The 27,131-nt window shown below is 40.6% G+C and overlaps 1 protein-coding gene across 1 annotated transcript in view; it reads left to right on the plus strand.

The window, feature by feature from the left end:
* TEC (tec protein tyrosine kinase) overlaps positions 1-27,131 on the plus strand; it is a 43,838-nt gene continuing 16,707 nt past the window's right edge. Inside the window, exons 1-2 of the mRNA XM_053976474.1 lie at positions 1-71; positions 15,341-15,522. Coding sequence (XP_053832449.1) covers positions 15,385-15,522 — 138 coding nt within the window. The 5' untranslated portion in view covers positions 1-71; positions 15,341-15,384. The remainder of the gene's footprint in view (positions 72-15,340; positions 15,523-27,131) is intronic.

The raw sequence follows: 27,131 nt of genomic DNA on the forward strand, positions 1-27,131 counted from the left end.
CTCCCTCCTTCCGCCTCCCTCCACACCGTCGGCGCCCGGACTCCTTCCGCGACGGCGGCCGGGACACCCAGGTAAGGCAGGTAAGGCAGGCCGGGGGTGCCGGCCCGCTGAGGGAGCGGGGCGGTTCCGCGCAGCGCGCCGCCGGCCGGGGCTGCCCCAGCGCAGGCAGCCGCAGCCGCGCCCCGCCGCGGGGACCTGCCGGGGCTGCCGGCGCACCGAGCTCCCCCGCTGCCGCCGCTCCGAGTCCGAGAGTGTGCGGCACCGCCGGAGAGGGGGGGCCGCTGCCTCGGCGCACAGGTGTCACAGCAGCCGTAAGCGGGAGCAGTGACAAAAGCCGGCGTTTCAACCTTTGCTTGAAATTGCTCTAACTGTGTAATATAAAGGGGTTGTGGCCCAGGCTGCCAAATCCGTTTGAAAGCCAACATAAAAAAAGTATTTCTTTGTTTAGGTGACTTTCTTCTCTGAGTCCTACTTCCATGTAACCACTGTGTTTTGCCTCGTCTCAAGGGAAGAATTGCCTTCTGTTGAGTTCAGTTATCCTAATAATTCCTCCTGCTTTCTGTCCCACATCGGGTTACCCTGTCTTGGCAGTGCATGCTCTTACATAGCTTTGTGCTGCGATACAGCACACCTGCTGCTTGTTCAGTAGGTGACGAGACTTGCATGGTGCTTTTCCACAGCCTTCCTTTCTGCACCCTTAAAAGTTGGAACGTTGGAAAAGTTGGAAACGGAACTTTTAGTACAGGCATGGCCATGAGCTCCCCGCTTGAAATGACAGATGCCAATCTGAAATACTTAGGGTTGTTTTATGAGTCAAATACATGTAGCTTTTATAGGTGGAAAAACTGACGGTGGTAGAAATGCAGGCAAAATGTGGATTGTGAGTACTTGCTTCTGGAGCATTTGTTTTCATTTTAGAGTATGTGCTTCTGATATTCTGACCGTGTCACCTTTGATAGAAGATGATGTTTTGTTTAGTTTCTCAAAACTCTTCAGAGACTGGAAGATGGGTTATTACTGCTGTTACATAAATGTTTAGAGTATTTTGGGCTGTCAGAAAGCATGTGCTTTTCTTTCCTTCTGGCACACCAGCTGTGCAGGGGAGGCCCTTTAGGTGTCCTGGTCTTGCTTGCTGGGTACTGCTCTGGTAGGTAGCTCCCAGACAGGGGGTTACTCATAGCCGTTTGGTGGTTATGGTTTGTAAGGGGACTGCAGCAGGAAGGGGCCCATTTGCTATCAGACTCTCCTCTGGTATGTTTCATGTTTCTCTGGGGTTTATTTTATGTTTTATTTGTTGTGAAATACATTTTATGATAAAATGATCATATTTATCTCTGCACTTAGTTCTTATTGAAAGAGTGCCTTATACATTCCTCTAAATGTCTAAATGAGTATTATGATTGTTTTGAACCAAATGGTTGATTTCTATGTGAGCTTGCCTGCTGAAACCACTGAAAGCAGAGCAGTGTGATTATGTTTGGCATGTTTTTTGTTTTGATAAGATAATCTCATAGGTGTGCAAATCACAACCATACTGGCAGTTACACCTCTGTCTTGAAGGAACTCTGGTTATCAACTCTGGTTATCTCTGCCAGACCTGCTTTTATTGTCCCTTCAAAATGTATAAGTGTACCACTGTTGTGATGCACTGGGAATTCCTACATACCACCTTTTCTTTTTAATGTTAATATAGAGTTTTTAAAGTCTTTGAACTAATTTAAAACCATTCACTGTGAGGCAGTTTGAACTATGTCCTAAGTTAAATCACATTTTAATGCTTAGTTGTAGGCATTGTAATGTATCCAATAGGCTGTCTACAGTAGATAAAGAGAGAGAAAATTAATAGAGCTGATAAAACAATATTAGCTTCATATTTTTCATCTTGCCCTGAAACAACATTGTATTCAGAAACACCATGATATGTGATAACCTGTAATGAAGTTAAAATAACTGGGAAGTGGTTAAGTTCATAGAATTACTTGGAAGCATCAAGAAAAGTCTTCCCCCCCATTAAATATAGGTGCAACTTGTAGATTTGATTACCTCTGAGTTGTGTTAGCTTATAAACTGGATGCCCAAGATAAGGTGCAGAATAGTGTAAGTTTCATACAAATATTTATACCTCAAATATGCAAAACACAATAGAAGTCTGTGCTGCCTGCTGTCAATGCAAAGGTCATGGAAAATAGTCTTTAGCCTTTGTTAACCATTGATGTCTAAGATGTTTTTCTACTTTTGCTTAGTTTGACTTTTTTCAGTAATGTATTACCTTTTCACTGCTGAACTTGGAACTGTTCTTTGAAAAAGGAAGATTTGTGCATGCCAAAGAATCAGTTGTAGCAGTCTACAATGACTCTCCTGCAGAAATAGTATAAGGAACTATAAAAACTGAAAAATATGGAAAACAGTACTCAAACAGAGTGGAGTACAGGTTGGCATGATGAAGAAAGTGTGAGGTAGTGGACCTTTTATATTTCTAATTATATATGTGCTCCTCCTATATAATATATTTTTGTATTTGTGCTACATATATTTTTATTATTATCTAGACACATCTATTTGCACAGAATTACTGATACCTTGTCTGGAAAGTCTTGGCAATGGTCAGTCAGTTGCTGCACCATGGAAATTAGTGTGATGAAGTTCATTAAATGACGTGCTGATACCCACAGCTTTCTCCATTCTGCAAAATGCAAGGGATAGACTCTCACTACACTGGCTGCATCCTGCTCCTTACTGCAGAGAGAATCAGCCCAATTTACCCTAATTCTCCTGGCCAGGACTTCATGCTAACACTAGGCATTAGAGGCATTACTGATACAATGGGACACAACTCTCCAGAAACTCATGAAATTGCACCAGTGCTTTACCAAATGGTCAGTCAGGTCTCAAGAAATGTATTTTTGTTAATGGAGTGATTTATTTCTAGGAGCAAATCACCAGTTTGCTCTGCCAGCCCTCAGGCAGAGGAGCATTCTGCTCTCGTGCTTCTGATCTGTTTTTCTAAGTGTATTTTCTAAACGAAATCAGGAAAGAAAGTGGTGTGCAAGTGAGGGAAACGAATGTTTGGGTGGACATGTCTGGTCTTTGGCTGGTGTGGCAGAAGAGGAACTGGGGATCTGAGCACTGCCCCGTGGCCATTATGGCACTGGCAGTTCTCAGTCATCCCCTGCCCTGGCTCAGCCCCACGGGCTGTGATTCAGAGTCAGGGAAAACAACATGTGAGATAAAACCTTGAAAAGTAGATAGGCAACTATGTACTGGTGTGACGATAGTCTCATTTTAGAAGGGTTTTTGTGGGGAGGGGAGCAGGTTTTTGCATTTCCTGGGCATGGAGAGAGAGCCATTTCTTACAGGTACTGTGAAGTGGCCGCTGTGTTCAGATCTTGGGAAGAATTACAGAAGTCTCCTGAGAGTAGGTCTGTCCATCATGGGCAGAATTTACCTTTCTTAGGAAGAATGACATCACCTATAAGTTGTCTTTGGTTTGGACAATACCCAAACATTTAGGAGGAAACGGCGTTGCTGAAAAGACACTTCTTGGTTGCATAACTGTCTTGTATTCTGGGCAGTTCAGTAAAGCTCATGCTTAGCGTGGTGTGGTCCTGCCTTTGTGTGGTGGGCAGGAGATAGGGTTTTCAGGAGCCTGCTGCAGAGAGAGGAGTTGCTCTGGGAGAGTCTGAGCCTGGCTGATGTACAAGAGCTGTTTCCCATCTGCTGAGGCCAGCAGTGGGACTCAGGTTTTGGGGAGGGGAAGGAGAAGTGTTTGGCCATGTTTGCGGTCACAGCTCCTCTGCTGAAGCAAAGCACCAGGCTGCCAACTGGGCTACTCTCTTTCAGCCCTTAAGGTAATAATCCTATGCACCATTAAACCAATGCAGGAAAAAAAGAAGAAAAAAAAAAAAAAAGTAGTGTGCTGAGGCATGTGGGACCTGAGCAAAGGCTTTCTTGGCACTCCTGCTTTTTCTCATTTGTATTTCTCTTATCAGCAGAAACGTGAATGGGTACCACTTTGCCACACACAGGGTATAACTTAATGTAGGTTCAAGTAGGTCACAGCTGAGTTTCCTGTGAGGAGGGGTTTTGTTCAGCCTTGTGCCTATTACAAGCTGTGATCTGATTAACTTATAAGATCTAGGCCTTGTTTTCAATTGAGTGTAGGGCAGAAAAGCATGGCTTTGGGTAGTAAAGGAAGCAGGATTATTTCTTCTGAAAGAGGGTCTGGGTAGGACACTGGGACCCTGCCCTTCCAGGGGCACTTCCAGAGTGTGCACTATACACTAGACTGGGATAAACTCCTGACCATTTAAGTTTATGAAACAAAAAAAGGCTCTCAGTTGTTTTGGGGGATTTTTCCCTCCACAGGATAGCCTCACCATCAGACCCAGGTGATACCTGCCCTTTCATTTTAGCTGAACATTGTAAATTTGTCCTAGGCAGCCCTGTGAACAAATCTTGTCAGATTCACTGTGCTAGCTTACTGGGTAGGTGAGATAATTACAATATGTATATTAATATATTCAAGGTTGCTACTTGTCCTGTGAATTACAGGATGTCCTATATCACAGGGCAAGTTCCGTGTCCTGGCAGAAAAAAAAAAACTGTGTGTGTTTTCCCTGCCTCCCCGCCCTTATTCTGAGCATCTCTTCCCAGCTGAATTTGCAGACCACATCAGTGGTCTCCAGTGCCATGGCAGGAGGAGGAGAAGGGTGGGGACTCTCCTGCTTTGAATTGTGTGACCCAGTTTAAGGGATGTGCAAAGTGAGTTGAGCTGAATGGGCCTTTTTCTGTCCCATGGGAGATCCCCTAAACTATAATCTTACTCACACTTTGGGATCATTTGAAATTAAAATTCCTACCTAATCTGTATCCAGGGAAGATGCTTAAAATAATATTTTTTTTAACATGAAGAGATCTAACACTCCAGTACTAAGAGTGGCTGGTTCAAAACTGCTATTGTAACTTGAATTCAGCTTGCTTGCACATAATCTCTTACATGTTTAGTTATGTAGCCACATGTGATTTTGCTGTTTCATTCAGACCATGGCTGGCTGGAATGTTTCTGTTTGCTTTGTTGTGGTCAGCCATGAGGACCATCTCCTCCTCAAAGCTGCAGGCTGGAAACCAGTCATCCTCAGTGGTCCTTGAATAAAGCAGGTTCAGTTGTTGGAAGCAGACATATTTACAGGTTCAATGTGTCAGATGAGCTGTGAGGGTCTGTTTTATCAGCAGGGAGTTTGGGAGAATGATGCAGTGAAAGGCTGTGGAGTGTGAGAGCAGCGGGAGGAGGGCCATCGTTCTGTGCAGGCAGCCTCTTTGCCACCACAGCAGCTTTCTCTTACCACCAAGGCACTCTCTCCAACCATGAAGGGGATTACAGCTTTCTGAGGAAAAAGTAAAAGTCATGGGCAAGCAGCAAAATTCCCTCAGTTTGGTTTAGTTACTTTTCTGGATCTCTTTACCTGAAATTAACTGTGAATGTCAGTGTGATGCAGGCACTCCCCATGAAAAGCTGAGACCTAACCATAAAGGACAGTCTTATCTTACCTTTGCAGTGCCTTAACTTTACTTCTTGTAATTTTGACCTCAATGGGACTGGATTAAGTTCTGATGATGTTTGATTGATTCTCCAATATCCTTGTGTCTCACCATAGGTAGGCAGAGTGGAGTAAGATACCATGAAGCATTAATGACTGCATTGCATGATGTCTCAAAGAGTTTGAGCTGAATGCTGTTCCTTAAGACCATAAATGTCTTGTGACACCTGACAAGTGCTCTCATTCCCTGTTTAACTTGCAACAGTTGAAACACCTCAGCACATCTGAGATGTGACATCAAGGAAAGCAGAGATAACAAGCTGCTTTGGTAGAGATGCTCACTACCTTGCATTAACCAGAGGAAAGGGAAAACAAAGACCACAGTCATGTGTCAGTTGTGTTTATTTTCCGATTCAGTGAGAAACTTTTCCCTTGAATTAATAACTTGTATATTGACATGAATGAAGCTGAAGTCCTTTGGTATTCCTCGTTGCTTAGGATGCATTGTATGTGAAGAAGAAATTCTTCAAGGTTACAGCCTGGCTTTTCAGTCCTGTATGGGGAGACTTTGTTAGGAAGTAGCTGAAATGCAAGTAAAAGCTAGGATTTCTTTCACTACTTCCTGTGGGTAGACAGGTGTTCAGCCATCCCCAGGAAAGCAGGTCTACATCATGCAAAGCAGTTTCTTGGGAAGACAAATGCCATAATTCCAAATGTCTCCACTTCCTCCTTCTTCTCCCCACTTTATATACTGAGGTGATGTCATATGGTCTGGAACATCCCTTTGGTCAGTTTGGGTCACCTGTCCCAGCTGTGTCTTTCCTAATTTCCTGTGCATCCCCAGTCTCCTGGGATGTGGCAGAACAAAAGGCAGAAAAGGTCCTGGCTTTGTGCAAACACTGCCCAGCAATTACAAAGCCATCTCTATATTATCAACACTGTGATCAACAGAGTTTCAAAACACAGCCCCATATTAGCCACTGTGAAGAAAGTTAACTCTACCCCAGCCAAAATAAGCACACCTATCCAACATAACAGGGTAAGAGAGTCTGGAAGCACAAGATAAGGGTGCTGGCCTTGCCAACACCACTGCTTTGCCACGCATGGGAAGGGCAGTACAACATCTCAGCTGAAATGTAAATGGTTGCTCATTTTGTGTTCAATCTCTTGCTCTTGTTTTGTAGCAGAGGGGATGTGTCCTAGTGAAAACAACACGGGAAAATGTGACAAATGCAACTTGGATGTTTTCTGTTCCCTCCTCACTGCCTTGGGTTTTTCCTGCACAGAAGGCAGTTCTGACCTGCAACTTTAGATACATTGTTTAGATATGGATAAATGTTGCTTTTTCACACCTACTGAGCATTTTCAGTTGGGACTAGTCAGTTGCTCAGTAGGTGTGAAAAAGCAACATTTATTGAGTGACTTTATAATACTACCTCAAAATAAAGACTTTGAAGGTAAACACATCCATTAGTTGATATATGAGATGGGGCCAGTAGTTTATCATCTGAGTCAACTTCTCAGCTTTGTCTTCAGTAGAAGTTCTCATGTTCGTTGAAGTATTCCTTACTGTGTAGCTTCCACAGAGTCTAGAAGGTGGAGAACAAGTAGTTCTTTAGTGAAAAAATATCTTGGGAGTGTTTGGAAAGAGAAATAACTGAGGAAGTGTTAGTCATTCCCTGTGCATAACGACAGTCATAATTTCAGTATGTTAGTTAGACCATGTCAAAATAGTGTCTTGGATACTGAAATAAATTTAGCTTATTTTTGGTCTAAGTATCACGTGCTTATCTGAGATTGTGTAACATTTGAGAAGACAAGTTCAAATTGTGAAGAAAGTTAAGTTGAATCCTTTATGGGAGTTGAAAAGAAGGATACCCTCAGGCACTGTTGACCTCTTTTCTTTTTATATTTTTCTTTCCTATAGATTTGATTTGTTTTTCTCATACTTGCAGTTTTGTGTACAAAAGCAATTGTCCTACTTGATAGTGGGCTTTAGGATTCCTTAACAGAGTTAGGTTCAACCTCTGATTTAATAGAGCATTTATTTTTCCAGCACTCTAAATCTTCAACTTCCTGGAGAAGTAGGAAAATCTTTTGCACAAGCATCACCCATTTTGTTTGCCACTCTCATCTTTGCCTGTTTCTTTAGTAAGTGGGTGTTACCATTTCTCTTCCCTTCTTATCAGCAGGGCTGAAAAAGGCTGAGGCAGCACTCTGCTTTACTAAATGTCCAGCCAGTGGGGTAGTGGTGGAGTAGCCTTGGTCTATGTAGAAGTGAAGCATATAGACTCTGCTCTTTAGGAGCTTCTGCTCCTCCAAACCAATGCCACGCCAGTTTGGAGTTAGCTCTTCCATGTCCCTCTCTAACCTTATTTTGGAAACACTTGCCAGAATAAAGTGGACTGTTTCCTTTCAAAGGTACATAAACACATGAAAGGGACCAGTACACCACATAACTCTTCCCAGTTCAGACCCTGTCCTTCCCTTTCTGTTCGTACTTTATCTTTTACCTTTTCTCTGTCAGGTGAGGGTCAGTTATATTTGTGCAGGTAAACCAAGCCAGTATTCTTCACCAGACCTTTATGCTGCACAAGTGAATTAAGCAAATCTCTTTATGCTCTGTCTCATCTTGCCAGCTACAGTCAAACTTCTTGCAGCACCCTGAAGTCCTGGTGATGGCACCATAGAGGGCAAAACGTGCTGGATGACAACAGAAAATTGTTTGCCATTTTCACTTTGCTTTATACATGGTATTTAGAATAAAAAGAAACCTGAGCTACGAAGTCTGGACCTGGGAAAATCTGCTGTCTCCCCTTTAAGGGTTAATATCAAATACTGAAGTTTCAAAGTCTTTTTTTTGTGCCTTGCTTTCCCACATCCCAAACTAATTTTCAGCTTCATTGTCTTGCAGCAGAGAACATTACAAATGATAGAGGTTTTTGGTCTGAATAAACTGAAGGCAAAATAGTCAATGAAAGTTTGTAAATATTGCAAAGTTTTTGTGTGGGAAAAATAAGAAAACCACAAGTACTCAGCTCAAGAGGAATGAAAAAAATATAAGAAGTTGTTGAGGATAGTGAAAATTGATTAGTCCATCTTTTGTATGGTCTCTCATAGTGTTGCTTACTCAAACTTAGTACTAAATTATTTCAAGTAAAAAATGCCAATGTCAACATATTGCCTTCATTATGGATGGTAATAATGTAATTTTTGTTTCATAAATTTCCTGAATAATATAGTTGTGAAGAAGGTGCCTTCTAAAGCTGTGAAATGATAATTTAGTAACTGGAGTGTATGGCTTGCAGGTAATCCCAGTAAGGAGCAACAGCTGAGTTTATAAATTATTTGGAAACGTGTACATGCCATTCAACTAAATCACTGTTGTAAGGTGAAAAGAAAACCTTTTCTTTGCTCTTACCATTTTTCCTGAGCTGTTCTGTGGATTCCCTGGAATGCACTTCCCTTTTGCAATGGTTGATGAGATGATGCTCCAGTTTGGTGTGATAAACCATCTCAATGCCAACTGACCCTAAGAGGGACCACACTTGTCATCATTGTTTTCTTACCCCAACTCCCCAAGTTAGAAAGCCAAAAGGAAACAAATTATGTATTTTGTAAAATGTAGTGAGCCTGTTTCCAAGAAATGTCGGGAACCTGGTTCTGATTGTGATAAAATGCTCCTTCTGTGTGTGTACATGAGCACCTTTCAGCTGAATAAAGGATATTTTGCAACATCACATGGTCTCAGAATCTCCAGTCAGAGTTGTCACAGAGTTACCCTTTGCCTGTTTACTTTTAAACCTAAGTTTCATACAGGCAAATATGAATTTTATTTTCACAGGATTTGATTGTGTATATAAAATTAGCCATTTATTGTTTGGCTGATTTTCAAAGAAAAACCAAGCTGTTGCAAACCTTTGGCTATAATTTTGAAATATCTTAGAACGTAGTCCCCCCAAATTACATTTCTCACAGTTAAAAAAAAAGACCAAACTTGCATATGATCGAAGTGGTTTCTGAGAGTCTCCTGTTAAAAAAAAAAAAAAAAAAGTAAATATAAATATTTCTAAATATTTTTTTACTTCTCCTTTTTCTGGATATGATACATTTTGTATATTATTACAGTATTTTTCCCTGAACTTGAATTTTAAAATTATGACAAATTTTTACTATAATATATTTCTTTTGTATTTGCACTTTTGTGAAATTTACCTTTTGAACAGGGATTAATAACAGTTGTATTTTATTTTTTGGAGTTTGAGTTTGCAGCCTTAGATGTGGGGCAAAAAGGCAATACAAGAGTATATTTTGCAACCCTTGCTTGCATTGAGTAGTAATTATTCAAATAAGCCTGTGCTGGATACTTATGTAAATAACTGTTCACATGTAACTCAGTTCATGGTTTCATGGCAAAGCAACAGAAGCTCCAGCAGAAAAAAACAGGGTGAGGAGTTCTCCTTTCCTTGTTCCTTCTGCACTGTTTCTGTTCTCTACCCAGAGGAGCACTGTGTTGCCTGTTCACTTGCTCCACTGCAGACATTTGCAAGGACACGATATGAGCTTGATCAGCAAACTGATCTGAACTAATTAAAATGAAGGAGGAAAACTGTTCTGAAAAATACAGGTTTGAGGAGGGATTACAAGGTATCACTTGGGTTTTTAAAATCAACATTTTGATTGATACTTTCAAAAACCAAAGTAGTGAATATTCTATATATATATATTTTTAATCTCCTGCCCTAGGAAGTATATTTTGAATGTTAAGTATCCAGATCTGGAGTTGACACGGGTTTGGATTGATGTGTCCCAACTCTGAAAAAGAGCAGTTGTGCACGATGCACAAAAATCTATGATGCAGGAAATCTAAGAAAGCTGAGGATGCTTATTAGTTAGAGGGATTGTCTGTCGTGATTGTCCATCAGCTTTCATTGAGACTTTGCACTGAAGGACACAAATTCCTAGGGAAATTTTACCATCACTAAGGAGATGTTGAAACTCAGAAAACAGTTCCACCTTGCTTTCATTTTTCTTTTCAGCTACAAATATTTCCTCCTAGTGTTCCTTTTGTATCATTGTGATAAGTATGTTTTTCAGAATGTGTTTTTTTTCTTGCAAGCCCCTCCATGACTATGTTATGATCTGTGCCTTAAAAAGTGACAATTGCTTGTTACATTTGGCTGAGAGATGCCCTGATCAGACTGGATGCACTTTCTCTTTTCTGCTCGCTAGAACTTGCACTGGGAACTTCATACATTTTTTACAACTTTTGAATGTTAAAGGTGCTTACAGTAACTAACTGTTTCAATAAACAGACACAATCTGGGAGGTGGGAGTGGGAAACAGAAGATATGTGGGGTGGGTAGTGTTGCAACACCTGAGCTTGCCACATCACTTAGTGGCTCAGTTTTCCCCAGTGAAAACTGGGGAAGGTGGCATGCATAAGAAGCTCTGCCTACAAGTGAAAACGTACCTTGTGCATTTGGACCAATATTGACTTTGAAGGCTTATCTGAACAATTTTCATTTGTTTTGAGGAAGGTCTAGGGTGACTTCATGGCTCACAGACTAATACTCATATAATGGGAAGATGGGAAACACAAGCTGACGCAGATATTTTGATACTTAAAGTTGAGGATGTTTTCCTGCCCTGAGAAAAGCTGAGAATCTGTAACTCTTTCTGATTTCTGCCGGAATTCTGAGTCTTCAGCATCTCTGCAAATTAGATTGTCTTTGTTATTGTGTAACTACAGTTGGCAGGGAACAGGGCAATTCCTTGGCACCAGTCATATTGTGAAAAGTTTATATTGGGTGTCAGCCTGAAACTCCCACAGTTGTTTATAACAAGATAACAATGTGTCATGCAAACAGCTTCATGTTCTGAGGGATGGCCTGGGAACAAAGGAGTGTTTGAGGGGAAGTGGGGACAGGGAAAATGTGCAGAAAATGTCTAATACTGTAATGAAGAAAAGTAGTGATATATAGGTTTGTTAAGAGGTAAGTGTGGCTGTTACAGGGGCTTCTTAATGGAGTATTGGTATTCAGAAAAAGAACTTTCAGAATAATAGGTGAGGGTTCAGTTTTCCTGAGCCAAGCAGAAATGCATCTAGAGCCATTGACTTGGAAATAACCCCAAATAAGGCAGGTTTCTGTGACCAAATGCAGATTCAAAGGCTGATCTTGTGACCTGGGAAACTGGTTCTAATCTGCTGAAATCTTCATAGCAGAGATAATTCAGTGTAGCAACCAAGTGCAGACATTTACTGATGTTTTTATTTTTTAACCCCGATTTTGTCAAAAGGATTTTTTGATTCTTCTGTCATGTTAATGTAACCTGGTAGAGAAATGAAATATATTAGCATTATCAGTATTGAGACTTGAAATGATAGTTAACTTTGAATTCTTCTTGTGCTCTCTAATGCAGCACTCTAGGGATCTAGAGATAAGATGGATAATAATTATATTTTTCTTAAGTACAAGTAGTACAGTTTTTACTATTGAGAACAGTAGAATTGTTTTGAGTGGGAGAGCTTGTGATGGGAACCCTTGAATTTTTGTGTGCATTAAGCTGGTCTGAAAGTTAATACTGACTTTTAATTTTTTGGCCAATGTTTGTATTTTCAGTTTATGGTAGTGTTCTTCCTTCTACAATTACCTTTAAGATTGCCAATTTATTTTTAGAAGTGCAATAAATCAGAATTGGTCAGCTTTAGTAGTTAAATAACATATCCAAGACAATTCCTGATTTAAAAACATCTGCCTTCTTCCCAGAATGCAATATGACAGATTACCAGCAAAACGTATGTGTATGCATTTCAGAAGAAGAGAAATAACAATTCATAGTAATCACCATTTGCAGTCCAATCATCATCTTTTATTTATGCATCCTAGCCTGGTCTTATTTTGTAGTTCCATTTAAACCACTGTATTTTTGTTTTGGGTTCTTTTTTTTTTTCTTTTTTTTTTTTTTTTTTTTTTTTTGTAACATATGAAGAGGTATTCCTAGGAAAGAAAAGGATATTTTAAAGCTGTTAACAACTACTTCCAGCTGTTGGGATAGCAGCAGTATGGGCTATGAGAGCTCAGCTGGTCAAACCAGGGAGTGAAAAGTAGTATCAACACTAGACTGGAAGGCAAAAGGTGCCATTTCATATGTTGTGACAGCCATTAATTGCTCACAAAATGAGACACACTGCAGTGAGTTTGTTTACATTTGATTTTATTAAAAATTAAATCGTGTAAGGCAATGTTGTGAGGAGGTTTGTGATTTTTCAAGATTCTCTGCCACAATTCTGTGAAAGGTACTGTTTTGTCCATGCTGAAATTATGTAGCCTGCAGAGAAAAATGTGCATGCCGTTTCCTCAGTGAATTCTGAAATACTCTAAGTAGCAAATAGGTGCATAAAGTAAGCCCTGTGAAGAATGATTTTTTTTTTTTTTTTGTTTTATCCTAGGGCTTTGGTTTGGGTTATCCCCCCAGCCCCTCTGAAGAGTTGAGAGGTTGTTCACAATCTCTGGTGCTTCAGCGATGCTGCTGTTCCTTCTTCAAGCCATGGCTTCAGCTCCAGCTGTGCTGCTCTAGCTTGAGTTGCTCTCCAGGTCTGTGCCTGCAACTTCTCCTGGCTTTGAAGCACAGCTTCAGGCAGGGAGGGCCCAAGTGGTGCCATGGGCAGGGCTGGCAGAAAGTGAGCAAAGCAAAAGGGAGTGGGGAAAAAGATTTCTGGAACAGCGTCTCCACAACCTCTCCCACACCTTTCATTCCTGCCTCCATGCCACTTCATTTAATGTGTCTGTGCAGGCAGCTGCCTGTGCTGCATGATGAAATGTCTGGTTGCATCCCTTCCCTAACCTGCTTCCCAGCCTGGCAGGAGGAACACCTGCACAAGGCAGGGTGGCATGACAGGACAGTGGTGAGTTGATGAGGGAGGAGGTCAGCTGTGTTTAAGCTGGCATCATTGCGAAGAACAGAGAGATTGCCTACGGCACGACCCTAGAGCCAGATCTGCAAACAAAGTAGCTCTGGGTGCATTGGGTTTTATGTGCTCCTAAGATTGTCCTACAGGTATCAGTCATGGTGTAGAACTTAAAGCAGCTTGACATTACTGAGTTACCAAAACTGTCTGAATTCAATTGCTTGATTTTGATAGTCAGCATGAAGTCTTTCTAAACAGAAGTTGGAAGGCATATGCTTAGCAGTTTCTGAAAAATAAGCTTAAGTTCTTTGTTCTCAAACTGACATCTCCTAAACAACCATTTGTGTCTGAAAATTTTCTTTAATGCAATTGGGATAAATTTTCAAAATTACTTTTACTGATCCATCTTAGGTACAAAGGGTTGTAGTAAATGGGATTACATCAGGCTGATGACTGGTCACTAATTCTCCAGGGAGTTCTCCAGTTCTCTTCATTTTAGGTCCAGCATTCTTCAACATCCTTATAAACAACTTGAATGAAGAATCAAAAGAATATTAAATGCGTTTTCCAAAAATACTAAACTGGGAGGAGCTGTTGACTTTCTTAAGGGCAGAAAGAGGCCTGCAGAGAGCCCTTGACAAATTAGAGAGATGGGCAATCACCAACTATTTGAAGTTTAACAAGGGCATATTCTGGATTCTGCACCTGGTGTGGGACAGCTGGCTGTGCGTATAAACCAGGGAATGAGAGGCTGGAAAGCACCACTGTGGAAAGAGACCTGGGAGTTGTGGTTGATGGCAAGTTGACTATGAATCAACAGTGCCCTGGCAGCCAGGAGGGCCAGCTCTGTCCTGGGGTGCATCAGGCACAGCATCACCAGCTGGGCAAGGGAGGGGATTGTCCTGCTCTGCTCTGCTCTGCTCTTCTCTGCTCTGCACTGGGGCAGCCTCACCTCGAGTGCTGTGTGCAGTTTTGGGTGCCACAATGTAAGAAATACATTAAGCTATTCAGGAGTATCCAAAGGAGGGCAGCAAGGATGGTGAAGGGTCTAGAGGGGAATCCATATGAAGAATGTCTGAGGACACTTGGTCTGTTCAGTCTGGAGGAGACTGAGGGGAGACTTCATTGCAGTTGCAACTTCTTGGGAGGGGAGGAGAAGGGGCAGACACTGATCTCTTCCTGTGGTGACCAGTGACAGAACCCAAGGGAATGGCCTGAAGTTGCATCAGGAGAGGTTTAGGTTGGATATTAGAAAAAGATTCTGCACTTAGAAGGTGGTTTGGCAATGGAACAGGCTCCCCAGAGAAGTGATCACAGCACCAAGCCTGACAGTTGAAGGAGCATTTGGACAATGCTCTCAGATAAATGCTGGAATGATTGGGTCCTGTTCTGGGCCAGGAGTTTGACTTCCATGATCCTTGTAGATCTCTTCCATGAAGGATATTCTATGATTCTATGATCTTCAATTTTGTATATAGAACTCTTTTGCAAATGACATTTATACATGCACAAACCTTAGCAATTAAAACTTCTGTACAAGTTAGAAACTTCTATACAGGTTTGTGGTGAAGAGCAGTTGTACACTGCTGCTTGCCTGGAGCACATTTGAGACTTCTCACCCATATTCTCTGTGACATAGGCTGCAGTGTACCTTATTTCATCCAGTCACGTACAGCTTTTGGCTTCCTGGGAATGTGCCAGTGCAGCCCTCAGCTGAGCAAAGCCTGAACTTTTTAGTCTAATAATTAACTTTTGTAAACTTCCATGTGAGCTCCAGCCTTCTGTATATTCAGGCAGTTTCATTTATAAGTAGAAGCTCTTTTCGTTACAGAAGTGTCCAATTATGTGATCCTCCAAAGATCTGGTAATGTTTTATTCCTCATTTTCACAGGAACTGATGTTCAATGGCTAGAAGAGTGCTGACAAGTGGCTGAAATGAATACGACCACTATCCTACAAGAGATTTTGATTAAAAGATCACAGCAGAAGAAGAGGACTTCTCCCTTAAACTACAAAGAGAGGCTTTTTGTACTTACAAAGTCTATGCTAACATACTACGAAGGTCGAGCGGAGGTAGGAGACACAGACTGCCTTTGTTCCTTTTTGCTTTTGTACCATACTGGCTTTTTTTCCTACTGTATGCCATACTATCAAGAGCGGATGGGGGAAATGGTCATTAGTGGCCATGAACATGAGCTAGCATTTCTCTTATTTATAATGCAGGTTGACAGAGGTGTGGATAACTTACCTGGTAGTCAATGTGAATTGCTTCTCAATCGGAGAAGTAATGCATAGCCAGGATGGCAGGAATGACCTAAAACAGAGGTGGTCATCAAAGCTGATTTCTTTCTGTCTCCAGAGAGATGAAAGATCACTGCTATGATGAACTGGGTAGGTAAAGGAAAAGGTAGAAAAAGTTGCAATTGCAGTTTCTTGTAGCCGTGCATACTGTGAAGGCCATTGCATTCACATCTGGCAATTAACTGCATTTAAACAGGAGAAAGATCATTTGATAGGAGCAGTGCATTGCAGACCAGACAGCAGAGACAAGATCCATTACTGTGGATCATGCAGCCTGGTGATTGAAATGAAGCTGGAAGCAGTTTATCTTTGAGCATCCCAAATACCACTTTCTGTGTAAATTCAGTTACTCAGGAAGTCATTGGTCTGAACTATGCAAATCCTCAGACCAGCATTTTTTCAAATAATCTCCAGACTCAGTTTCATCAAGGTCACCTGCCCCCAGAGTGCCCTGTCATATCCTCAGTGCTGGGGTGAGATTTTCCACTTAAGTGAGGCTACTTTCCATGTTTGTCACAATGCTGAAGAGGATTAAAATGACTGCAGTAGCTTGTGAAACATGTTGTATACCTTGGGAAGCCATTTAACAAATAAAGCTTAATGGAGGGAACCCTGCAACCTCTTGTGTTGGCTGTCTTACCTCTGATAAAAGAAGAGGGTAGAGGAGAGCTAAGGCTTGCTAAGCATGTTTCTCTGCCAGACCTTATGGTTGCACCAGAACTGAGCTCATTTACAATGCTACAGGATGCTCATGGCACTTTGTTCTCTGAAAGTACCTTGGACACAGTCAGGGATTAATAACAAGATCACAGACTGAGGTTGGAGAGGGCCTCTGGAGGCTATCTGATCCAAGCCCTCAACTCAAGCAGGGCCTCACAGAGCTGGTTGCCCAGAACCAGCTGGCTGTTGAATATCTCTGTCCAGTTGGCTGTTGAGTATCTCCATTGATGGAGTCTTCACAGCCTTGCTTGGCTCACTTTTACTGTGAGTCACCCTCACAGTAAAAAAAGACCAACATTGTTTCCTGATGTTCAGATGGAGCCTCTTGATTTTCAGTTTGTGCCCACTGCATCTGCCTCTGTCACTGGACACTGCTGGCAGTAGCCTGGCTCTGTCCTCTTTGCATGCTCCTGTCAGGCATTTTATGTCCCCATTTTATGATGGCAGAGTGTATCAGTCGCTCCTATTTTGGTGACTCTGGCCTCCTCCCAGAGAATGAAGAGGTGGGGGCTAAGAAGCCCTCTGAAATATATCTTGCATGCTTATCCCATGTCTTACATTCAGATCAAATAGAAATGTGACAAACAGGTTTTGCAGGTCTAGTTGTCATCCTTTAAGAAGTTACCATTTCCAGTTTCCCCTCTTCCAGTCTTCCCCTTCCAGCTTTTCCTTTGCCCTGCAGGTTAATGTCCTCTGGCTAAAATGCTTTTCCAGGAGACTGACTTGAGGATCTCTCTGAGAGGAGGTTTAAACTGTCAGTTGTATTTGCAGTGAGATTGAACAGGTCAGCCCATAGTGCCCTCAGTGGAGGATGCAGTAACATCTTAAAAACTTTCCACCTAGGATACAGCCAGTTGGGCTGAAAATATACATTATGCCTATGCTATGCCATCAGTTTGCTGCTGAAAAAGGCCATTTTATCCCTGTCCTAGCCTTCCTAGACTCCCCTACTCACTTGAATTCATTCTGGCCCTTCTTGGAATCTGTATTGCTCTGAAAAAAATTGCTAATCATGGAATGATAGAATGGCCTGGGTAAGGAGGGACCTTGAAGTTCATCTAGTTCAAACCCCTCTGACCCTGGGCAGAGATATTTTCCACTAGCCCAGATTTCTCAGAGCTCCATCCAGCCTGGCCTAGAGCACTTCTAGGGATGGGGCATCCACCACCTCTGTGGGCAACCTGTTCCACTGCCTCAACACCCTCACAGTAAAGAATTATTTCCTGAAGTCTGATCTAAACCTACTCTTAGTTGGAAGCTATTCCCCATTGTCCTGTCACTACATGCCCTTGGAAACAGTTTCTCTCTTGCTTGTCATCTCCCTTTGGCTGCTGGAAGGCTGCAATTAGGTCAGCAGAAAGAGATTTGATCTGGTTTTATTTTTGCTGGATTAGTATTCTGCTGGGTTAGCACGCTGCATGAGCTGGGTGCAGGATCTAACAAGTGCCAGAGGCCGTGCCAGGTGGTGGAGGAGAACAGGTTGCTCTGACTGTTGACATCAGCAGGTTGTTGGACTAGCTCAGCCATAATGCATTACTTTCCAGTCTCAAACCATTTTCATTTTCACTGTTCCTCTCATTTTAGATTCTTTTAAACATTAATCAGCATTTTATTTTATTAACAGTGTTGTCTGGAAATAGTGAGCTCTGAGCTTAAAGGGGCATACTGAATATTTTTGTCTCTTTAAAAAAACACAACTGTAAGACTAAGATCTCTGTGGCACAGTTATTCCTTAATGTCTCTGGTTCACTTAAATGGCAAAGATGTTTATGGGTTTAATTATTTGTTTGGTTACTGTTAGGGTTTTTTAAAGCCAATTGTGGTAGCTATAAATATGTATTTACAGTAAGCTGCATATTCTGGCTGAGGTAATTTATATGAAGAGAAAAAAAGTTATTAACCATCAAGATAATTCTGCCCCCTCTGAATAACTGGGGGTTTATTGCTGAAATAAATGTGGCTACTGTGCATGCTGGTTGAATTTAAAGACATGACAGATAAAAGGATAGGTACAGACTGATTTAATTTTGGGCTTGGCAGTATTCAAAGTCCAGATTGGTAAAATAAGCATGGAAATCCCAAGCCAAGAGGATCTCACACCTTCATTTTAATCCCATAACTGCAGTGGTAGCAGTCTGCCAAGGGTGGTTGAGTTCTGCTCCTCTAGGCAAATGTGCAATTCCCAGTTTGATTGTTGGCCAATCTGAAGTATTTTCTTGTTTTCTTCCATTTTAACTTTTATGGAAGTTCAGTAGAGAGAGTTCAAGAAAAAACCCAGGGTTTGTGGGCACGTGCATAATCATACCACTTCTTTTTTTAAAACAAAACTAAAGTAAATCTCGTTAACCAGATTAGTTAATACTCAAAGTGTGGGCAGGTTGGGCTTATTAATAAAGTGACAGAATTAGACATTTTGTATGTCTGGTGACAGAAGTGGAACATTTATGACAACAAAAAGCAGTCAACCATAGCAAATAGTGTTCATGTAAATGCTGCTGAGAGATTTAATTGTTCTGTGCAGCCAGAAGTGGAGCATCACTTGCTCTTTGACCAGAAATGACACATTATAGACGCCACACTTCTCTGTTTTTTCCTGTCCTATGTATGGAAAAAGTTCCATATACCTTACTTGGAGCAGTAAATTGGAGCAATAATTCTCCTAAATATGACTACTAGCAACAGGCTAAAATTTTGCTTTAGCTTGCTCATTACTGGTTTAAATCTTTCTATATGTACTTTCAAGTAGATCAGGCCCCCTGTCATGGTACAATGACAGTGCATGCCCACAGTGAAGCTGGAACTGCACTGCTGCCATGAGAAGGAGAAATACAGGTTTTTTTTTACTTAAAGATATTGCTCTGCTGTAAGTCATGGAGCAAGTGTGTGAACTATTGATGGAGCATAGCTACAGAATCAGTGATGAGGCTGCATTTCAAGACTGGTTTCAAAACACAGAAGCCTGAGGAAGGAGAATCCTGGTTTGGGTCACCTGTGCAAAGCTCTACAATTGCAATTAATATCACAGGAAACTTACTTTGCATAGGAAGCTAATAGGACCTTGGCTTTTACTGATTACCTTCTGGGCATTATGCTGTTGGATAAAAAATGTGGAAGAAGTATCACCTTTAGGTTTGTTAAAAAGATGGATGTTAAGAAGCTTGAAAATAAAAATATATCAGGAGCTGATGTGCCTTAAGTATCATGGAGATAGATTTTTTAATGTCAGAAAAGAGGAATATTCTGTTTAAGCTGGGATGTGTTCTGGTTTTGTCTTTTTTTTCTTGGTCATAAATTCTGAGAACTAGTAAGTGTAGCTGTTGGGGAAATGGCATCATTGCACTATTGTGCAGTATTGGACTAACAATGATTATAAGCAAATAAAAAGCTGAGCTAATGTTTTTCTTTAAGCTCTTAATAGTTTCTTGGCTGTCATTGTTGGAAAGAGTATTTTCTCCTAATGTTGCAAAAGTGACTATTGAAATCTGAATGTGATATGGTCCATTTACAATGAAGACAAAAATTCACTGTAGTAAGATATAACTGCATTGGTCTCCAAGCACAGAATGCTGTGGATGGTCATGAATGTATAAAAGTAGGGAAGATGTAAAATATCTTCCTATTCTGAGTATAGAGATGTACTATAAAGTACATCTTGCTGTACAGTCAGAAAGACTTAAGATATGTACAGTATTCTCAAACATGTATTGTGACTTAACCAAGCCAGCTTTAAACACATTTATATAGATGGTAGTAACTAGTTTGAAAGTGGGAGGTGGTAGGTATTTTTTCACAAACTAGCCCTTGTTCTTGAGGACTGCTGCACTATTCTTACTGGTGTCAGCTGGAGTAATGGATTGTAGTGCAACTTCGCTGGATAATCTGGTTGTATAGCAAAGGCAGTGTTTGTTTGTTTTGAATGAGGAAACATGAGCATGAAATATTTTATTAGGAAATCTCTTTTCAATTTTGTGTGGTTTGAAAACTCAGCATAATACTTCAGGTGTGCTTCTGGTGATTTTCCTGAACTATTTTCTTCCAAGAAATCAAAACATACTAGTCAGTATCAAATTGATAAGCAAATTTAAGCAATTTTGAAATTAACTGACTTGTTTAAAAAATCAAATATTTCATGCAGTGATTAAAAAAAGATCTCATTTGGAATGGCTTTCTGTATTTTTGACCAGCAAAAGTTTAGCTGAAGTTTTAGTATGACAAATTGCTAATTTTATCTTGAATGGAATGTAGGTTTGAATTCCAAGGAGGCATTTGTGGAAATAACACCACATATGTGTGGCCCTAGGTATGTTTAGCCATTTTCTGTCAAAAGTGAGCTCATATCTTGAATATTCAACTTAAAATTCCCTGGAGTTTATTTTCAAAGGATCAGTGCATTCACACTTTCATTTGTCTCTGGAAAATCAAACCTTAAGTGTTTATCTAGCAGTCCACTGCAATTTTAGACACTTCAGTAAATATCAGCTGGACAGTGGAAAGGAGGACTCATTTTACCAGCATGCCTGATGGCTGGTGTTGCCCAGTTCAAGTGCCCCCCACACTCCTTTGCAGGACAGCTGCAAAGAGCAGCATCACTTATTCCTCTTGAGTTAGCCAACAGGCTAGAGCACACAAAAATAGCATCCAAGCCACTGTGTCCATCAGGATTGGCCACCACATACTCGTGGTTTATTCTCTTTCTCCTTGTGTGCCTTGTGTGCTGTGAAGCCTTTCTCAGTGCACGGTGAGAAGGTGTCTCTGAACTGGGCAGATGGATGGCCTCAGCTGAAGCAGGCTTGCTGCTGCATTACAGAACAGCCATGACAGCAAATAATACCTGCTTCACACAAGTTTCAGTTAGCTAATACTGGCAGGGCATCTCGCTTGAACTTAGGAGTGCCACCAGACTACAGGTTTTTGCTGCAGATGGCATTTTAGGCAAGGGAAATTCGTCATGATGAAGGAAAGAGAGTAAGTGTAGGTGTTAAAGTACTTCTCACCAGTAAAATAGTTGAAAAGAGCTGGTCTGTGCAAGTGAGACGTCCTGCTAGTTTGTTGGTTTGAAAACTATCACGTTGATGTTCCTCATGAGTGTAGTGCTTCCAAAAGGCGACACAGATCTGGTCATAATTTTATAAATCCTTGTCAATATGTAGACTGTTAGTATCCTCATATATGTTGAACCTGTGCTATGTTCCCTTTCACCATGATATTTCTCTCTCTTTGTTGCTCAGCTTGCTTATCAGTGATACTCTTTAGTTTGAAAGTGTGCTGCTGTGTGTGGTTTGGTTACTGTCCTCCCACACAGGGCACAGCATGCTTGAATTAACCTTTCCATCCCACTGCTGCTTGCGCTGACCACGAATATGAAGTTGACTATGAGCTTTTGAACATTAAATTTCTTTATGCTTTGGCATCTTTATTGTTTGCTCACGTTTGCTGTATGGATGACAGTTCAAAGCAACAAATAGTGTACATAGGATTCTGCATTTTCAAAAGCCATAGGCTAAATCCTGGTTCCTGTGGTAACCCTGCATGTGTTTGGGTGCACAGGAGTCTGCAGTGTTAGAAGGGAGGACGAGAAGGTGGCAGAGTTTGGGCTGCAATGCTCATTAGCTCTGGAACTGCTGCACAGAAGATACTGGAGTAGGCACATCAGTTACCCATTTATTAGTGTGCAGAAACCATTTGCTTCTACAGAGAAGGCAAAAGATAGTTCCCTGAGCAAAAACGTTCAAGAGTCTGAACTTAGGAGGTGCAGAATGCTCTTGTCTTCGGTGGCAGTAGTAGTATTTGCCATTAGGATCAGACTTGTGTGAAAACTTTCTTGTGTAAACAGGACTGTTACAACTGACAAAAACCATCCAGGATAGAAATGAAAAAAGCAGAATACAAACTTGAATATTCTGGGGCGTTGCTCATTTTGAAAGTCTCTTCCTAAGGAAAAAAAGGTCCTTCTGTAAGGGTTATGTTTGGTTCTTGTGATTTGAATATAGAGGAGACAGAAGCTACTGAAATTACAATGGTGATATTTTAAGGAAGGAAAAATAAAAGCTCTGGGGCCCACCCTGAAGCTGTAGGTTTCAGAGTAAAATTGTGTAGCTTCATTGCAACACTAATATTGTGCAAATACTTCATTTAGAGCACAACAACATTATAGAGTTCCAAAAAGCTATGCTTCTTTTCTTTTTTAACAGATTAATTCATTCTACTGTTGTTTATTCCTACAGTGCTTATCCTTTATTTTTATTATTTTTAAAATAATGACCCTGATTTATGGGATTTCCTTAGTCATTGCATAGGTGATTTAATTATTTTATATAAATGAAATCACAATTCAGTATTGCAATGCTTCTGAAACCAGTAGGTTTACAGAGAATTTTTTAGTTCCAAGTCACAGGTCGTAACGATAGAGCTTTCTTAAAGTACTTGTGAATGAAAACTGTTCAAGTTAGAGACAAAATGTGAAGATATTTATGTGAATGGGAGCAGCTTTACAGATGCATGGGAATGCTCACTTCTAAAGGGCAATTCATAAAGAAATCTAAGTTGTAAAAAAAAAAAAAAGTTGGTTATGTTGTAGTTGTGATTTCCTGTTTTCTATAACATCTACTGAAAGAAAAGTCAGCTATAAAATGAGAATCTGCAGTAACTATCTACAAGAATTTTGATTATTATGAAATGGAACAAATGAAATGTAGATGAAGTTGAGAAGCATAGATTGTAGTTGTTGAAATATAGAAAAGGCATGGATGAGAATATTTATCTTATGACTAGACAGGAGTGGATGAGTCTTAAAGGTCTTAAGAAGGAAGAATTGGAAAATAGACAAGGCTAGAGAAGGCCTAGGTTTTTAAAAAGTGTGCAGAAGAGAAGCTGAGAAACTTTAATCTATGAAGATAATTTAGAGGAAAATGCAGGAAAAACCAGGCTTGTTGAAGGTACCTGGAAGATGCAGAAATTGCACATCAGCCAACAAAGAAACAAAGCAAAATAAAGAAACAGAACAAAATAATCTCAGACTTATCTATGCTCTGTCTGCTCTGAGGTAACAAGTCTTGTGGATAGCAGAGAGCAGCAGATATCCTGTGTTTTCATCCCAGTAAGGGTTCTTTGACACTGCTGAATGAGACATTTTCATATGTCAGCATTAGAAATTACCTATGTAAACTTGGTGTAAATCTGATTGCAGAGCACATGGGAAGCTGGTACTGTGTTGAATAGGCATCGGTGGCTTGTTTCCAGATTGAGAGTCTGTCTTGAATGGAATGTCCTATTCTACATTTTTAGTATTTTCACTGCTGATACTGGTGTTGGAATAGAAGCTTGTTGAGTTCTCAGGTGAAATAAAACTTGAAGGAGCTGCAAGTATTTTGACAAACAAGTCTAGAAATCCATGTGGTATATTTGGATTAGATTAGGTGTGTGGTAGGTTTAATAGTTTGCCTTTTTAATTTTTTTTTTTTTTTTTTTCCTAGACTGCAATTCAGTGTGGACAAGTAGAAAAGGCAGGAATGCTGAAATATTCAGATACAGAATGGCAATAAGTAGCCAAGTGTCAGGCTGTCCCCAGCAGGACCTGGGGCCTGTAGTTGTGGAGCCCATCATCTGAAGCTTGAGAAAGTAGTTAAAGCCGCAAGTGCCTTGGCTGAGTGACCTCTTAGATCCTGTTTTGGGCTCTGGTCGCTTGCCTGTGATGCCTGTGGACTTGGGCTCTCCTCTCTGCGTGGCTCAGGCTGTCTGGTGCTCAGACAGCATGGAGCCTGAGTTAGGGCTGAATGCACCCAGCAGCCAGAGCAGGGCAAAACAGGGCAGAAATGCAGCAGCTGGGCTGGGCAGACTGAGAGCTCTGCATGTATGGACTTCACAAAAAACCAAGAAGAGAAGACTTGTCTGAAAGAACCTGAAGAGGTATAGCAGTTATTTTGACAACTGAAGGTTGTAGGTTATTTAAGGCCTGATATGGTTGGAGACCTGGCTGATTTATTATGTGTCCTTTTATGAGGTTGCAGCAATGTATCATAACTGCAGTGGTGCACCTTTTACTGGCTGCCTCTCCATTGCAGAAGAGTAAGTTACAAATAATGCACTGTAGTCATGGTTAGGACAGAGAATTTATGTTTGTGCTTTTCAGTCTCTCCAGTGCTGGTCATTGACATCTGCTGAGCAGCCAGGCCATGGTAATGGATTCTCAGTTTCTTAATCTGCAAGACAGGGTTTAAAACTTTCTTCTTCTTAATTATGTTTGTATTTTTTCCCCTTTAAATTCTTCCTTGTAGACAGATATTGGATCAGGTCAGACTAGATCAGAATAGTAATTAACTTTTGCTTTTCATATCAATTCTAGCCACTTTCGAAAGGTAAATACAAATACTTGATACTTGCTTTTCTTAATAATTTTAAAAATTTGAAAGGAGAAGGGTATTCTTCAATGTATTTGACACACTGGAAAATATAGGAATAGAAAATGTGGCCACCCAACACCTGGCTACAGTAATTATATTTACATAATCCATAATTGCTTGCCTTAACAGGGAACTGCAGAAGTATCCAGTCAGTGCATTTATTAATAAATGGCAATACTATTAAAAGAAACAAAACCCCAAAACTCAAAAACCCAACCTCCCTCCCTACAAAGAACCCAAAAATGAAAATACCCATACATTTGGCTCTGGAGCATATTCTATCAGAGCAGCTGTCTGTAGGCAGTGTTGGCTTAGCCAGGCTTTTTGTGGTTTTGCAAAGTTGAAAAGCCACTCCATAAAAGGAGATGAAAGTAGTGTTGTGATGTGCTACACTTGTGAGAACACAAGCTCCATGGGTCACATGCTGGTGACCTCAGGATTTCCTATACGGGGGTAGGCATGGAAGAAAGAAATAATATGTACCTCAAGGAAAGAGAGAGCATGGCAGAGACAAAAATCTAGATATTTCCTGCAAGCTGGGCTGACTTATGCATGTTTTCATTGAGACTTTTTTTCTTCCAAATCTAATGCCCTTTGTTCAACACTCCCACATACACACATACTTCTGTGGGGGTAAACAGTGCAATATGTTCATCAGCAAAGAGGAAATACACTGAAGAAATATTTTCATCTGATAGTGAGGATATAGGCTTCTGTAGCTGTAAAGCTTCTGTATTTAGCAGAGGAGTAATTCCAAGTGTACAGAGGATCAGCTCTTTGATTGTACACATCTAACACTTGGGTATTTCTTGTCTTGCTGTATTTATTCTGAGATTATTTTTTTAAAGGAATTGTGTAATCCTATATTTGTTCCATATCTGACAACACAGGTCTAGTCATATGACTTCTACATATTAGTGTTTAATATGCTAAAATAAAGAGGAATAGCATATTCTTTGTGGATTGTATGGAAACAAGGCTTGGCCATACCCATTGTGAGCAAGGAGCAGGACTTCTAAAACTGTAAATCAATATTTTGAAACATAGGTAAATATGAAATATATATGGCATTTTGAAAAGCTTTGTATAATAGTTTCTGTATAGTCACTTCCCTTTTATTATTTTCAGCAAGAAGATACATTAAAAAAAACCACACCAAAACCCCAGCCTTTAATGTGACTTTGAAGTACATATTTTACCTATTTTAGGTTTTCCTTATTGGGATTTAGTATTTTTATACCTTTATTACTGTTCTAACCATATTTGCTTCTATAGGCCTCCCTCTAGAGGCATATGTCTATCTTTATAGAGTGGACCAGGTTTGATAGGTCCCTTTGTTTCACTGACCTGTGATTCTTCCAAATCCTCTGTGAATACTTGTATCCCATTCAGAGAGCATGCATGAATGTTCTGGTAAAATACTGCTACTTCTACAATAAATTTAACTTTTTTCTATTCTGTTAGCCATCTTCCACCTCAAAAAAAAAGGATCTTTAGAAATGTCCCTCTGCTTCCTACACTTTGGCATTGCATGATCAGCCATTGTATTAATTTTGTCTCTTTGTAGCTTTTCTTGTTGGAAAGACTGGTTATGGTTGAATTTCTCAGGGCTTGCTCATGCCTGCATCTCTACTTCCCAGCTGCTTCAGGGCTTGAGCTCTGCCTTGATTCTGCATTTCATGTCTGCTGTACAGCTGGATGTAGAGCCCATAGAGCCCTGTCTGTCAAATAAATGCAACACAGTTATGGTATGCAAGATGTCCTATTATTATAAAGGGAACTCATTTAGGTAGGGAGGAGAGAGGAATTGCAGTGTCTTTTTAGCATTTTTCTTGAGTCATTTTTCCTGCTTCTGTGCACCATAGTTTATTAATGAGTAATGGTCAGCTAAAACAGAGCTGCACACTTGGCATTAATACTGCACACTTAGCGCTTGCTTCTGATGTGATCTGAAAATGTCTTGGGCTGTAGGTTTGTTTTTAATTTCACATGTGCAAGGGATTTTTTTTAATCTACAAAATACACAAAAACAGAAGAATCTTCCCTGACATTAAGTTTAATAAGGTGGATTGCCTTGTAAGGTGGGTCAGCTTTGTGTTAGCTTAATTTAGCATCTTGTGGTGAAGCAAACTGAGCCGCCCTAAATCAAGAAAGCATACAAAGGTATGACTTAGGAAATACAATTACTAGAATGATGTGCTGTATATCAGGGGATTTCCTTTATGTTTTTCCCCCAAATGGTTATCTAGTTGGATTCCTGTC

The sequence above is a fragment of the Vidua macroura genome, chromosome 4 (genome assembly GCF_024509145.1).
Source record: "Vidua macroura isolate BioBank_ID:100142 chromosome 4, ASM2450914v1, whole genome shotgun sequence".
In the NCBI taxonomy this organism is placed as follows: domain Eukaryota; kingdom Metazoa; phylum Chordata; class Aves; order Passeriformes; family Viduidae; genus Vidua; species Vidua macroura.